Source organism: Corythoichthys intestinalis, chromosome 1, assembly GCF_030265065.1.
Source record: "Corythoichthys intestinalis isolate RoL2023-P3 chromosome 1, ASM3026506v1, whole genome shotgun sequence".
Lineage (NCBI taxonomy): Eukaryota > Metazoa > Chordata > Actinopteri > Syngnathiformes > Syngnathidae > Corythoichthys > Corythoichthys intestinalis.
The window spans coordinates 72,802,501-72,817,305 of record NC_080395.1 but is presented as its reverse complement, the minus strand read 5'-3'; the positions used below and the strand labels follow the sequence as shown (position 1 = coordinate 72,817,305).

Sequence of the window (14,805 nt, the reverse complement as noted above, 5' to 3'; positions counted from 1 at the left end):
TTTATGGATACTATGAAGAATACTGCATGAGAGGTTTCTGGTTCCGTCACGTATTTTTAGAAAATATTTTATGTCTTTGATCTTCATTTAGAGAATTTTTTGGGAGCGCTTTATATCGTTTATTAGCGCCCACAAGGAAGAATATTTGTGTGTTATTCTGATTTTATTTATGGCAAAATTATTCATAAGTGCAAATTCTCCAAAGCAAAACCTAATTTTATTGTCTTTAGAAAAGAAATGGCAGCATATATTAAATATATTTCAAAATCCAACGGCTTTAAAAACATTGTATTTATGTTACAGATTTAATGTGTTTTTTTTTTTATACCCATGGCATATGTGTACTTTTGTTATTATTTTTTAAAAAAAATATGTGTATGTACAATATTTTAGTCTCCCCCCCCCCCCCCCCCCAATATTTTAGTTTCTCGCGGACCTGGAAGTTTGACAGCAAAGCGGAAGGATATGCGCATGCGCAAATTCCCCAGCTGTCCTCTTGTTGACAATTCATTTTGCTGTTCTGGTTACATTTTTGTCGCTCCTGAAATAAGATGATAACGCAACACTGGCGAAATACCCACAAGGGAGTCGTCTTAAACTAGTACGACCGGTAAGTACATGTGTTTACCGATTGTGGGCGAAGCTAAAATCGTTCGGATCCAATGCTCGTCCTTTTAGCATTTAGCTAGCAAGACAAAGTTGCCAGGCTTACTCGAGACGGATTGTAGCCCATGAACAGGTTTAAATGTGGAACCGTGGCCCATGATAAAGCGACCTTGATGAAAAGAGCAGCAGTATGTTCTTGTAAGCACGCAAATTGCATGATCTGAGTGTTGCACGTAGTTGTAGGTACTCGTAGCCAAATTTTGAAGTCATACTAGGATGTGGGAAACAAGCTAAAGCAAGTTGAACGGTTTTCGAGATATTTAACAGATAGTACAACAATACCAGATTTGGAAGATCATACATTAAAAGCTAAACCAGCAGGCCACAAACCCTAATTTATAGCACAAAAGGACTGCTAGTATGCAATACAGAAATTCATGTGCACTTTATAGAAACGTGTAATTGCTACGGAAGAGGATTAGGGCCAGGGAAGAAGAAAAAAATGATTGTCAAGGAAATTAAATTTTACAGTGAGAATCCTGCCATTATTGTCAGAATTCTCACTTTAAGTCGGAATCTCGATGTTAATCTTAGAGGTCCCACTTTAAAATCAGAATTCTCACTGAATTCTTACTTTAACGTAAGCAATAGACTTTAATTTTTCAAATTCTGACTTCAGAATCCTGCACTTGAATAGTTTGACCCTGGTTGCAGTTGGTTTTTGGCCACCAAATCTACATTTTGCTCGAAATTGTTAGCCCATACTATAAGAGGTAGTAAAAATCCTCTATGGCAGGGGTGTCAACCCGGTCTTCAAAGGGCCGCAGTGGGTGGTGGATTTCATTCCAACCAAACAAGATGAATACCTTTTAACCAATCTGGTGTCTTACTAGTGTAATCAGTTGATTGCGGTCATATCCTGCTTGTTTTAACTGTCTGTGTTGAATCTGTTGGAACAAAGACCAGGTCCCTGTGTGGAATCTGGTTGACACCCTTGATGTATGATATAGGAATAAGACTACACACAAATGATAAAGAACAGACACCTTATAGCACAAGTACACGAACGTACACCTAACCTACTTAGTACTGGTACTTGCAAGTCCATGTTCACGCTAGCATTTGTGTTGAATTGTGCTATATAAATAAATTTGCCTTGCCTTGCCTTGCCTAGCAATGAAAAAAATAAATACAGTGGTACCTCGACGTACGATCGCTTCGACACACGTTCTTTTTGACATCCAACATAAAATTTGACTCTCCATTTGTTTCCACATCCGACGACATCCTCAAAATACGATGACGTATGACAGAGCCGCAGTTACTTTGTTTTCCCGCAAGACTGACGCACACTGGATTTTCTTGTGACAGAAATCAACATGGGTTTCAAGAATGTTAGTGCATGTGGTTAAAAAAAGGAAAAGGTGATGCTTTCCATTGACATGAAGATGGATATAGCGGATAACACTCAAGTGACTTGAAGTTCCGCTCTGAGACCCCCAATTTGGCCAACTTTCAAAATTGTCCGATATGCGTTTGTGATACATCATTGGAAAGCTTAAAATCTCAATTTTCTGGCTGAAGAAAAGTTTTGAACAGGACTACATTTAAAAAAATAAAGAATAAACAGCGAAACCCTATTTGGAAGTGAGAGCATGAAAGAGCAGAATTAAAGACGCCATGACTTTAACGAAATATTATCACGTACTTACCTGGTTTTGATCCAAAAACTCCATGTAGCATGCATCACGGAGTGTCAAGACACAGCTGTGAATGGCCACACCTGGATTTTTGGGGGATTTTATGTGTGAAACATTGTAATATAACAAGGGTCGCGATGCAGAGATCGCAGACATCAAGGAGTGGTGATTTTCTTTTTCATATATTTACCCTTTGAAACTTTTTTTTTTTTTTTTTTTAATTGTTTGGATCGATCATTTATCATCTAACATATCGGAGAAAATGTGACGGTCACAAAAAAATACAATTATGCGATAGTTATGTGGTAGATATCCGTGACTTTTTTTTACAGAAACCATTTCTTTCATTGTGATGTAATTTGTTTGAAAGTTTAAAATATGCAAGTGAATAATTTTTTTAAGTCTTTTTTTTTTTTTTTTTTTTTAAACGAAATATTAGACTTCAATTAATGATTCTAAGCCTAAAATGAAAGACATTTTGAATAATAAATATAATTATTTACTTCGTTTTATGGCTGGGTTGAAACAAAAGCGGTTGCGCGACGTCTATAAATGGGGGTTTCCAGGGTAAAACGGACAAATTGAAAATAGTTTGGGGGCTTAATGCACCATGAATCTGCTATGGTAGCATATAGACATATTGTTTTATCAAACACACTTGTTTTGGCTTAAAATACAGCAGTTTCTTTTAAAGAGGAGTGCAAGAGCAGAAACTGCTTTTTCAATATTGTCTGTGTTTTCCGCCAAAAGATGGATATGATAGAAAAATTTGAGCGTGGGGTGCGCATCTGTGATATGGCTTAACAATCCAGCCGTAGACTGTCTATCTTGGCGGCCCTCCTCCGTTCGTCAGTCTTCATAAGTTTTGGAGGCAATTATTATCGTGGTAACATCGCTAAAGAAATCGACATCTTCGTCAGGTTTCTAATCATTTATTCCATCAACTTGTGCAACACAACAAGCCTAGTGTCCCTCGCAGCACGTAAATAAAGTGAAAGTAGGCTCACTCCGTCAAGTCAGCCACGTGATGCGTTCAGGTACACCACGCAAACACATTCGCCACATTAGAACCCGGTTTGTTACATTATTGCAGTTATTATTTTTATTATTATTTACCAATTTTTATTCATAATTTATTTGTTTTCTCTCTGTGTAATTGTTGTTTGCAATAGTACCAACAGTATTTGTTAAGGATTTAGTGTGGTTTTTGGGCTGTGGAACGAATTAATGCAATTATAATGTATTCTAAAGGGAAAATCCTGCTCGACATACGACCATTTCAATTTACAATCAAGGTCCTGGAACGAATTAACTTCGTATGTAGAGGTACCACTGTACACGTATTTGTAGCTTGAAACATTGTTTCTACTACAGTCGCTGTTCATTCATATGTATGTTTTATTTTTGTTTTCATTCATTGTTAAGTCACCGTGTATCTGCTGACATTTTCAAACCATGCGTCAGTGGATTTTTGCCAGACGGGCTACTACTCGCTAATTGCTTCAACTAATGGTCATCGATGTCTCTTTTAGTTCTTATTAGTGAGTTTTGTTGATCCCATGACAGATGTTTTTACTGCCTCCTGTAGTCTGGGAAAATGTCAGCTAACTCCAACAACAAATGGATTGTTTTTGTTAATGTAAAGGAGGAACATCTTCAATTAGTGGCCAAAAATGTACTGCAACTAGGACAGGCATTTGCGTAAGCAATTGCATTGTGAGCATCCTTCTAAACTCTCACTTGTTTACGTCTCGTGACGTCCTGGTGGGTTTAATTATTTGAAAATCAGGTACTGTTCTTGCTAAGTGTGTATAATGATAAAAAGAAGTGCTGCATTCATTGGTTTGGTAGCACTAGACCGAATTACCGGTAATCCTTTAAGTCTCAGGTCATCATTGTAAATTTGAAGCTGTTGCAGCAATTTAAAAAAAATATGCCGTTCACAATCTATGTGCTTAAAAAAAAAAAAAAAAAAGTATAAAAGCTTACAAAATTGTCTTTGGATATCGAAAATCGCCTGAATTTTTTTTTTTTAGATATCGGTATCTGCATTTGAAAATCCCATATCGGTCAACCTCTAGTGTTTGGGGATAATGGAGCGAGATTTTATAAAATGTGTTTGAGCAATTGATAAATATTGCAGATATTTTTTGCAAATTTTTAATTTAAATTTGGGCTTATTAGTGACACTTCATTCTTTTGTACAATTATACATCCACTGGACTGTCCCTTTGAAAAAGGCAGGAGGGATTGGTCTTTATCTTTAAGACAATCTTTTAAAACAAACTGACGAGATGCTCTTTAAATTTCTACGTCATCACACAGCCTTTACTGCGACACAGCTTCAGTTTGCCTGATTTTAATAATATTGGTACCCGTTATTAGCAATGTCTGCACTTAATAATCTTAAAGCTCTAAACTTTCAAGGAAAATAACCACTTACAGATTTTAAATTGTTTCAATGTTTTTTCCCCCCCGTGTTTTAAGGTGTGAATCATGCTGAAGTGGTTCTCCAATGAGGAGGGAGAGTCTGGCTCAGGAGTAAGTATCTGTAGATAAACCTTAAAGTGTAAGATAATGCCTTGATCATGTGCATTACAGCAAAAAGCATCTTGTTTAATAATTTTGAGGAGAGGAAAAAAAAAATAAATTCTGTTTTGAAATGGAGAAAACCGTAATAAAAGTGAATATATTTTCAGTAAGAATATATAATTCCTGCTAGTATGCATTTTTAATTTCATGGTAGGAAATGTTTTCTCCACTAGAGGGCACTCATACGCTTTGGCAAGTAATATTTCATTTCTGTAGTCTTTTATAGTCGTATTCGATAATTTTTGTGTTTTTTTTTTTTTTTTTTTTTTACAATTTACGATACCAGGCTCATGATAATGGTTATCTCACGATATGGCGATATAACAATTATCGAGACATGGGTCATGAAATCATTATATGATATTCTACAGTACAACTAATAAATGGAAAAAACAAGTTTTTATCCTGCTGCTGTGAATTGAAAGGGATTTATCACTCATAGACGTCAAATCCGTTTGAAGTTGGAGGGATGGCGGTGGATGAACATAATGGAAGTCTGTAGCTGTCAAATGGCAGCCATTGAGTTAATTTTTGGGGCATTTTAGGTAATTTCCTATTGATTTTGGGTCACTTTCTTTTGCCTTTGGGGCATTTAGGTGTCATTTCCTGTTGAATTGGGGTTAATGAACAGGAAATGACCTGGGAATGTCCTAAAATGAATAGGCAGTGGCTCAATATCAACAGGAGGTGACATTTAAATGCCCCTACAACCGAGAAGACTGGCTGTGAATAGAGGCGTGCGAAATTTCCAATTCTTAGATTATTTGCGAATCGGCCGTGGGAGATTCGAGAACAATTCACAAACATCCAAATTCAGATTATTGAATTGTACCAGGTAAAGTGGAAATAAAACACAGCGCGGTCTTCGGGACGCAATGAGGAACGGACCGAGAGTAAATATCATATTCAACTCATGCCGCTAGATTAAAGAAAACAATAATACCTGACTGCGGCCGTTAGCCGCTACAAACAGCGCCCAGTTGCTAGTTGCTACAAACATACGGCAGCATACGGCTATGGTAGATATCACATATACTGTATGTAGAACTAGATGTCAAATGACAGACGATGGCCGCGTTAGAACACGTACCAAGAACTAGATGCGAAATTACAGACTTGCCCGCGCTAGTAAACAGGCGCCATCTTAAAGCAGTAGACTTCTCCAGATTTTGTCCATTCACAGGTCTCTGCTCCCTCTTCCCAGGTGCCAGGCTCTCCTCAAGGAGGAAGCAGACGTGGAGGGGTTGAAGATGTCGAAATAGCTGACAGACTAGTCCAAACGGAACAGCTTGTCACTCAGCTCAAAGAGCTTATTCGGGAGAAGGATGCAACACTTAGCATGAAGAATGAAGAGCTCAAGGTATCTCCGTAACCATTCCTTTTTTCATTATCTATTAAAGGGAAGGTACCCACCTTGTATAAATGACTGAATCACATTTACATTTTCGATGTAACGAGGTTTTACAAACAATAATGAGGTTAGGTGCCTCAGTCTTGTTTCCTTCTCACGCCAATTCCTACTGTCTAGATATAAACATGTTCATAAATGACAATGCTACATTCAATTGTCCTGTTTTTCACATAGTTAAATGCTTAACCTACCTTAATTTTCAGACTACAAGGCGCACCTGACTGTAGGCCACCACCCACCAAATTTTACACGAAAACGGCATTTGTTCACACATAAGCCGCACTGGACTATAAGCCGCAGCAGTCCTCACTGTATTATGGGATATTTACACCAAAAAATATTCACCGGTAACACTTTATTTGACAGGGGCGGAACTAAAACATAGCCGGCGCGGTCGTCGAGACGCAATGAGGAACTTTGGCTCAACTCATGCCGCTAGAACAAAAAACAATAATATCTGATTGCTACAAACTACGCCCACATATGCTACTGTAGATATCACATGAATAAAGAACTAGATGCGAAATGCGGACTCGGCGGTGTTAGTAAACAGTCGCCATCTTAAAGCAGTAGACTTCCCTGGAAGGCTGTTGTAGTGAACCTTACAAGCAAACCTAATTGACTTTTTATCTAAAATAATCCTAAATTGGCAAAAACCTATCTGAAAAACAATTTAAAAACTTTCACATGTCGAAAGTAGACAGAAGGGCAATTATCGAATAACGGGAGCAATTTTGACAACTTTAACGATTCACAACATTAAATTAAGTGAAGTTTAAAGTTGCTGATACAGAATGGGGACTTGAGTATTTTATTTACTGTTTTGAACCGTTAACTTGATACTGAAATAGTAGTTTATTTAAGCCTTAGAGGATTTTTGTACAATTTTTGTAACTAATTTACGGAACATTAAAAGCAGCTAATAGCTTGGGGGGGTGGCATCATCAATAATTGATTTATAATCGAATCGTAGCCTCTGAATCGTAATCGAATCGTGAGGAGCCCAAAGATTCCCACCTCAACTCGTCATCACAAAATCCAATAATTCGCTAATGTCGGGTGCTACAGCCGATGATGAGCATCAGTGGTTAGCATTTGCAGTTGATGTTCACGAATACCATAAGCAAATAGTGTCCCTGTTAGCGTGGCGTTAGCCATCAACATCTACATAGTATTATCATCTACATAACCAATCAATAGGCAAACAGTTTAACTCAAGGCACCCATAAGAACGCCCCCTCATTACATACAACATTACCTTCTGTATGTTCACGCTAGCAATGAAAAAATCGATACAGTGGTACCTCAAGATATGATCACTTCGACATACGATCTTTTCGACACCCGACGTAAAATTTGACTTGCCATTAGTTTCTAAATCCGACGACATGCTCAAAACACGACGACTTATGACATCGCTGCAGTTTCTTTGTTTCCCTTAAGACGGATGCACGGCAGATTTTCTTGTGAGAGGAATCAACATGGGTTCCAAGAATGTTAGTGCAGGTTGTAAAAAAAGGAAAAAGGTGACGCTTACCAGTGAAATGAAGCTGGAAATGATAGAAAAATGTGAGCGTGGTGTGCACATTCGTGAACTGAGTCGACAATATGGTCATAGAATGTCTATAATCTTGACGGTCCTCCTCAGACCTCAGTTTTCCAGTCTTTATAAGTTAAGGTGACGGTTATTATTGTGCTAAGAAATCGTCAGCATTGTCAGGTTTTTACTCATTTAACTTGTGCAACACAACACGCCTACTGTCCGCGGCAGCTGACGTCAAGTTCGCCAATAGCGGAACATGAAAAATGACAAATGCACCTCTCTTATTCAGCCACATGGTGCGTTCAGGTACACAATGCAAAACACATCTACATCATTTGAACCCGAATCGTTACGTTATTACAGCTATAATTATTTTTATTGCTATTTATTATTATTGTTCCGATTATTTTTTTTGCTTTGTGTAATTGCTATTTGCAATAGTACCAGCATTATTTATTAAAGATTTAGTGTAGGGCTGCAGCTATCGAATATTTTAGTAATCGACTGAAAATTCTATCGATCACCGTAAAATCCGGACTATTGAGCGCCCCTGATTACAAGCCTCACCCAGTACATTTTTAAAGAAAAAAGCATTTTGTACACACATAAGCCTCTCCTGCCTATAAGCCGCGTGTGCCCACATAGTAAACTGAAATATTTATAAAGGAATACACAGTTTTCTAAGGTTTAATACCATACTTTAAGGAATCGGGTTATGATATAGCGCGTGACTTACAGGTAAGGGAGGTGCAGAAGAGCAAGAGACGTGCTGTTGTTGCGGGTGTGTCAGTGTGTGCGCGTCGGCTGCTAGAGGCAGCAGTCGTGTGTTGTTCGACGAGTTTCCAAAATAAAGAATTGCAACCTAACTTAGCGGGTTACTCTTTGTCATCGTTACATTACCTTAAATTTTCTTTCCAAACAGCGCCAGCAACACGGCACTTAGCTGACTCCTCAAGCTCACTCATAAGCGTGTGTCGTCCTCTTCGTCACGCAAAGCAGACCGGCTTTTGGAAACCTGTTGGTGATGGTGGATTTTTTTCATGCTGCTCCACGCTGTCAGACTTTTGCAAAAGTTGCTCTTCGCATACGGCCACTTTTGTAAACGATCTGACGCCGCTGGCCATCCAAGCCTTCAATTCAACTCGGCACGTCATATCCATTCCTTCTAGCATTTTCCATCATGTGGGTATGCTAATTTTACTAATGCACAATGATGAGGGTCTGCTACTTTTATTCGTGCACAAAGCACAAAATTAAGATACGGGTAAGAGTGCAAACTAGCGTCTTCCTCGACACATACTGGTATATTGCACGTGTCTTATGCTTACATTTTATGCTCTAGCGCTCCTGGCGGTCGTTAGAAAAATTGATAAATTGGCCGCATCATTGGATACGCCGCAGGATTCAAAATGAGGGAAAAAAGTAGCGGCTTGTAATCCGGAAATTACGGTAATCGAGTAATCGGATGAAACAAATATTCTTTTTAGGTGAAGAACACTTATAAATATACATGAGAAAACAATACATTTCATCTAATCTTGAACCGTTTTCAGTCAATCAATGTCTTTATTTTCGATGTACAGTGGGGAGAACTCCCCACTGTATATTGTTGAAAACAGCCAACAATTGCATCTCAGATGTAACTCAGATGTAACTAGAATAAAAAAAAAGACTAATTCACTGCTTTCACTCAAAAAACCTTTAGATCTTACGAAAAAAAAAAACATATATACATACAGTGGGGAGAACAAGTATTTGATACACTGACAATGTTGGCAGTGTATCAAATACTTGTTCTCCCCACTGTATTTATATATATATTAGGGCTGTTAAAATTATCGCGTTAACAGGCGTTATTTTTTTAAATTAATCACGTTAAAATATTTGACGCAATTAACGCAGATGTCCTGCTCAGACAGATTTAAATGACAGTACACTGAAACGCTCACTTGTTGTTATGGAGTTTTTCCGCCCTCTGCTGGCGCTCAGGTGAATGACCATCTCGCATATTGCCTCAAACAGATTACATCCTATGAGGCCGTTCATGGACAATAAGAGTGAAGAGAATGCCACCGGCCGCTTGGGGGCAGCGCTGTTCCACACTCATGTTATTTCTTCTAAACGTGGGAGAATTAGTAGTTGTGAGACGTTTATGCTGTATTCACAATGCAATGCAAATTGCTATTTGTACTCCACACATATTTCGGTAAGTTTTCTTTCTTTTAGTGGCAATTATGTGTCTCTTGTTGTATTTTGGGTAAGATATGTACAAATATATGTTATACAGTAGAGGCGAGTGGACACAGGCATTCTTTGGACCGCACCGTTTATTGGCAACTCCTTCACAACAAACATACAGTGGGGAGAACAAGTATTTGATACACTGCCAATGGGAAAACCCACTGGCAGTGTATCAAATACTTGTTCTCCCCACTGTAAATATCGTTTAGTGAAAGCACAACAAAAATAATATACCTATCTCTCCCCCAAAAAATAATGTTCACAAAAAGAAAAGCAATTCAGTCTATAGTAATGAGGCCCTATTCTGACACACAGTTAAACAACAATGAAAAATGAACTGGCATTCCATATCAAAATAGCTATGTAAAATACACGGAAAATTTAAGACTTTGGTCACTCTATTTTTATTATGGTTATTTTTATTCCTCTTATTATTATATTAACTCTACTTTTGATCGAAAATTTTACAAATTTTATTAAAACGAAAACATGAAGAGGGGTTTTTAATATAAAATTACTATAACTTGTAACTATAACATTTATCGTTTAAGAACTACAAGTCTTTCTATCCTTGGATCACTTTAACAGAAAGAATGTTAATGCCATTTGTGGATTTATTGTTACAATAAACAAATACAGTACTTATGTACAGTATGTTGTATGTATATATCCGTCGTGTGTCTTATCTTTCCATTCCAACAATAATTTACAGAAAAATATGGCATATTTTAGAGATGGTTTGAATTGCGATTAATTGCGATTAATTACGATTAATTAATTATTAAGCTGTAATTAACTTGATTAAAAATATTAATCGTTTGACAGGCCTAATGTGTATATATATATATATATATATATATATATATATATATATATATATATATATATATATATATATATATATATATATATATATATATATATATATATATATATATATATATATATATACACATACATACATACATACATACATACAGGGGTGCACATAATTTTTTTGCCCAGGTTCTCAGAGGAGGACCTGGAGATGTGACTTGGTCCTCATTGAGCTTGAGAGCCAACCCGCCTGATGCGATAAATTTATGACAAGCTTTACTTAGAGCCAATTAACTTTAATTAATTATATGAACAATTAATGCTTGATTAACATCAACTGGCACAACAAAATTGCCATTACTTTGAAATATAAAGAAATAAAAAGCACCAATTCAAAATAAAGGGCATTATGCGGCTCCCACATTAACTCCAAGCCTTTTTAAAAGTGGGATGTCCTCCTCATAAGACCTTATTGAACGTGCATGTTTAGCTTTGTAAAATGCGAGCAAAAAAATGTTTGTCAGTGCATGTCGCTGTTCATTACCTTTATTCCGCCACTTGTCCATAGGGCAAGCGGGGTCCTGTTTGACATCGATAGTTTGCTTAATTGCCACATGCTGTCTGTTTTTTTCGTGCTTTTCAAAGTTTGGATGGCTGAAATTCTTTGACCCTACATAAAATGCGCTGCTCTTATCGGTGACATTGGGATTCTCACAGCACATTTTGTACCGCATTTCCGTGCGAGCATCATTTGCTTCTAGCCATGGTACCTCCTACTTTTCAGCAAAAGTCCTTTTTTTCGGTAGCTCCGGTGACGTCTCTGTCGTCTGTCTGTCTTTTGACGGGGGTGGGGGAACACGGAAGTAATTACTCAGTGTGGCCTGCCTCTTTGACATTTTGAGAAGTTTTTTTCTCGTGTCCGCCGCAAATACGGTGGTCAGCCATCGGTACGCAAAAGCGTATGGAAGTCGTTGAGGGCCAGCGCGTTTGTCTACGTCCGGTACGCATGCGCGCATGCGGACCACTTATGTGCACCCCTTTATATATATATATATATATATATATATATATATATATATATATATATATATATATATATATATATATATATATATATATATATATATATATATGGCGGAAAACACTCAGGTGACTTGAAGTTCCGCTTTGAGACCCTCAATTTGGCCAACTTTCAAAATTGTGCGAAATGCATGTGTGATAAATCATTGTAAAGCTTAAAATCTCAATTTTCTGGGGGAACAAACATTTTGAACAGGAAGGCATTTTTTTAAAAAATGGTTTTTTTTAAACAGCAAAACCCTAATTGGAGGCGAGAAGACGCGAGAGCAGAATTAAAGACGCCACGATTTTAACGAGATATTATCGCGTACTTACCTTGTTTCGATCCAAAACTCCATGTAGCATGTATCACTAAGAGTCAAGACACAGCTGTGAATGGCCACAGCCGGATTTTTTTTAAATTTTATGGGTGAAACATGGTGATATAACAAGGGTCGCGATTCAGAAAGCGCAGACAACAAGGAGTGGTTTAGATTTTCTTTTTCATATAGTTACCCTTTTAAACGTTATTTTTTATTTATTTTTTTGTTTGGATCAATTATTTATCATATAACATATCGGGGAAAATGCGACAGTAACAAAAAAAAAATACAATTAAGTGATAGTAATGAGGTAGCTATCCGTGACTTTTTTACAGACGCCAAATTTTTCATTGTGACGTACTTCGTTTAAAAGTTTAAAATATGCGAGGGAATAATTTTTTAAAGTCGTTTTTTTTTTTTTTTTTAAACTAAAATTTAGACATCAATTAATGATTCTAAGCTAAAAATTACAGACGTTTTGAATAATAAATATAAGTACTTACATTGTTTTTGTGGCTAGATTTAAACAAAAGCGGTTGCGCAACGTCTGTAAACGGGGGTTTTCAGGGTAAAACGGAAAAATTAAAAATAGTTCGGGGGCTTCATGCGCCATGAATCTGCTATTGCAGCATTAACACATATTGTTCTATCAAACGCAACAGTTGTTTTGGCTTAAAATACAGCAGTTTCTTTTACAGAGGGGTGCAAGAGCAGAAACTGCTTTTTCAGTCTTGTCTGTGTTTTCCGCCGTATATACATATATATATATATACCTAAAAATGCCGTTACGCTTGATAACACACATCACTTAAAAGTTAGGATTTTTTCCCACGTGTTTCAATTGAATTTCTATTTGTGTTGAGCCATTTTTAAGTTCTAGTTAAGTTTTAAGTTAGTCTAAACTGTAAGTCCTGATAGGATTTTGAGTTTTTGCAGTGTTCAAAATAAATGTATGATACAGGCTGTATTGGAGCACATTAGGGACCAGTGCTACTTGGTGTTGTATCCAGCAATGACTACTGATCTAAAATTGATAGCATTATTGAGTTTTTCTTTTACACCCTCATCACTCCACAACGCTGTTATGTTAAAGCCTGTATGTAAGACACGTTAGCCACGCATCGAAAGTGGTCATAATTAATAGAAACCTAGCCCTCCACAGGGCAAACGTTACGTGAGCTAGTGACAGTAACGTTAATCTTATTTATTAGCGCTTAGCGCTCTTTATTAGCAACGTAGGCGTAGTTTGTAGCGGCTGTCGGCTGCAGTTAGTTAGTTTTTTTTTTTTTGCTTCTTCCTCTACGCACGTGACATCAGCGCATTGTCCCGCATTAAAAGTAGTCCGAGCAAAACATGATGCTTAGAGCTGTCAAAATGAACGATTACTCGAGGTGAATAAAATTACTCGGATCAGTTTTTAAACTGGAGTTACTCGAGTTGTTCGAGTTTTCGTTTCAGCTCTAATTTAGTGTAGGTTTTTTGGCCCTGGAATGAATTAATGGAATTATAATGTATTCTTATGGGAAAATCCTGCTCGACGTACGACCATTTCGACTTACAAACAAGGTCCTGGAACCAAGGCAAGGCAAGGCAAATTTATTTATATAGCACAATTCAACACAAGGCAATTCAAAGTGCTTTACATCACGTGAAGTTCATAAAAATCACATTAAATGAATAGAAAATAACAACAAAGACAATCGAAACAGGAAATAAAATTATACATAAAAATCGCATTTAATCATGATAGATTAAAAAAAACTAATAATAATAATAATAATAATTGAAATCAGAAATGTAGATCGAGCACAAGAGGAGTAGAAAGCAAATAGCTTGAAATATATAAACAGTTATGGATATGCTTTGCTAAACAAAAGCGTATTTAGCCCCGATTTAAAGGAGCTAACAGTTTGAGCATACTTCAGACCTTCAGGTAACTTGTTCCAGAGGTGAGGAGCATAGTAACTAAATGCTGCCTCACCCTGCTTGGTTCTTGTTCTTGTAACATACAGAAGATTAGGATGTTTCATAGGAATCTTACAAATCAAGCATGTATTTTGGTCCAAGGCCATTAAGTGTTTTGTAAATCATCAGTAGTATTTTACAGTCTATCCTTTGACTCACTGAAAGGCAGTGTAACGATTTCAAAACCGGTGTCATGTTGTCCAGTTTCCTTGTATTTGTGAGGATTCTGGCTGCAGCATTCTGTTCTAGCTGCAGCTTCCTGACTGGTTTTTTATTTATACCTGTAAATTCACCGTTGCAATAGTCCAATCTACTGAAAATGAATGCATGCATGAGTTTTTCCATGTCTCCTTGAGTCAGAAGCCCCTCAATTCTGGCTATATTTTTTAGGTGGTAATAAGTAGACTTAGTGACAGACTTTAGATGACTATCAAATTTTAGGTATTAGTCATTAATTACGCCAAGATTCCTGACTTGATTTTTAGCTGTAAGTGACATTGTGCTAAGGTGCCTGCTTATCTTTGGACTTTCCTTTTTTTGGCCCAGAAA

General features: G+C 37.0%; 1 protein-coding gene across 7 annotated transcripts in view; it reads left to right on the top strand.

The window, feature by feature from the left end:
- Nucleotides 1-467: 467 nt before the first annotated feature.
- The window catches only part of LOC130917440 (golgin subfamily B member 1-like), a 131,472-nt gene continuing 117,134 nt past the window's right edge, over nucleotides 468-14,805 (top strand). For all 7 annotated transcript variants that reach the window (XM_057838896.1, XM_057838858.1, XM_057838878.1 and 4 more), the window contains exons 1-3: nucleotides 468-610; nucleotides 4,794-4,847; nucleotides 6,103-6,258. In XM_057838896.1, the coding sequence (XP_057694879.1) occupies nucleotides 4,803-4,847; nucleotides 6,103-6,258 (201 nt within the window). In that variant the 5' untranslated portion in view covers nucleotides 468-610; nucleotides 4,794-4,802. The remainder of the gene's footprint in view (nucleotides 611-4,793; nucleotides 4,848-6,102; nucleotides 6,259-14,805) is intronic.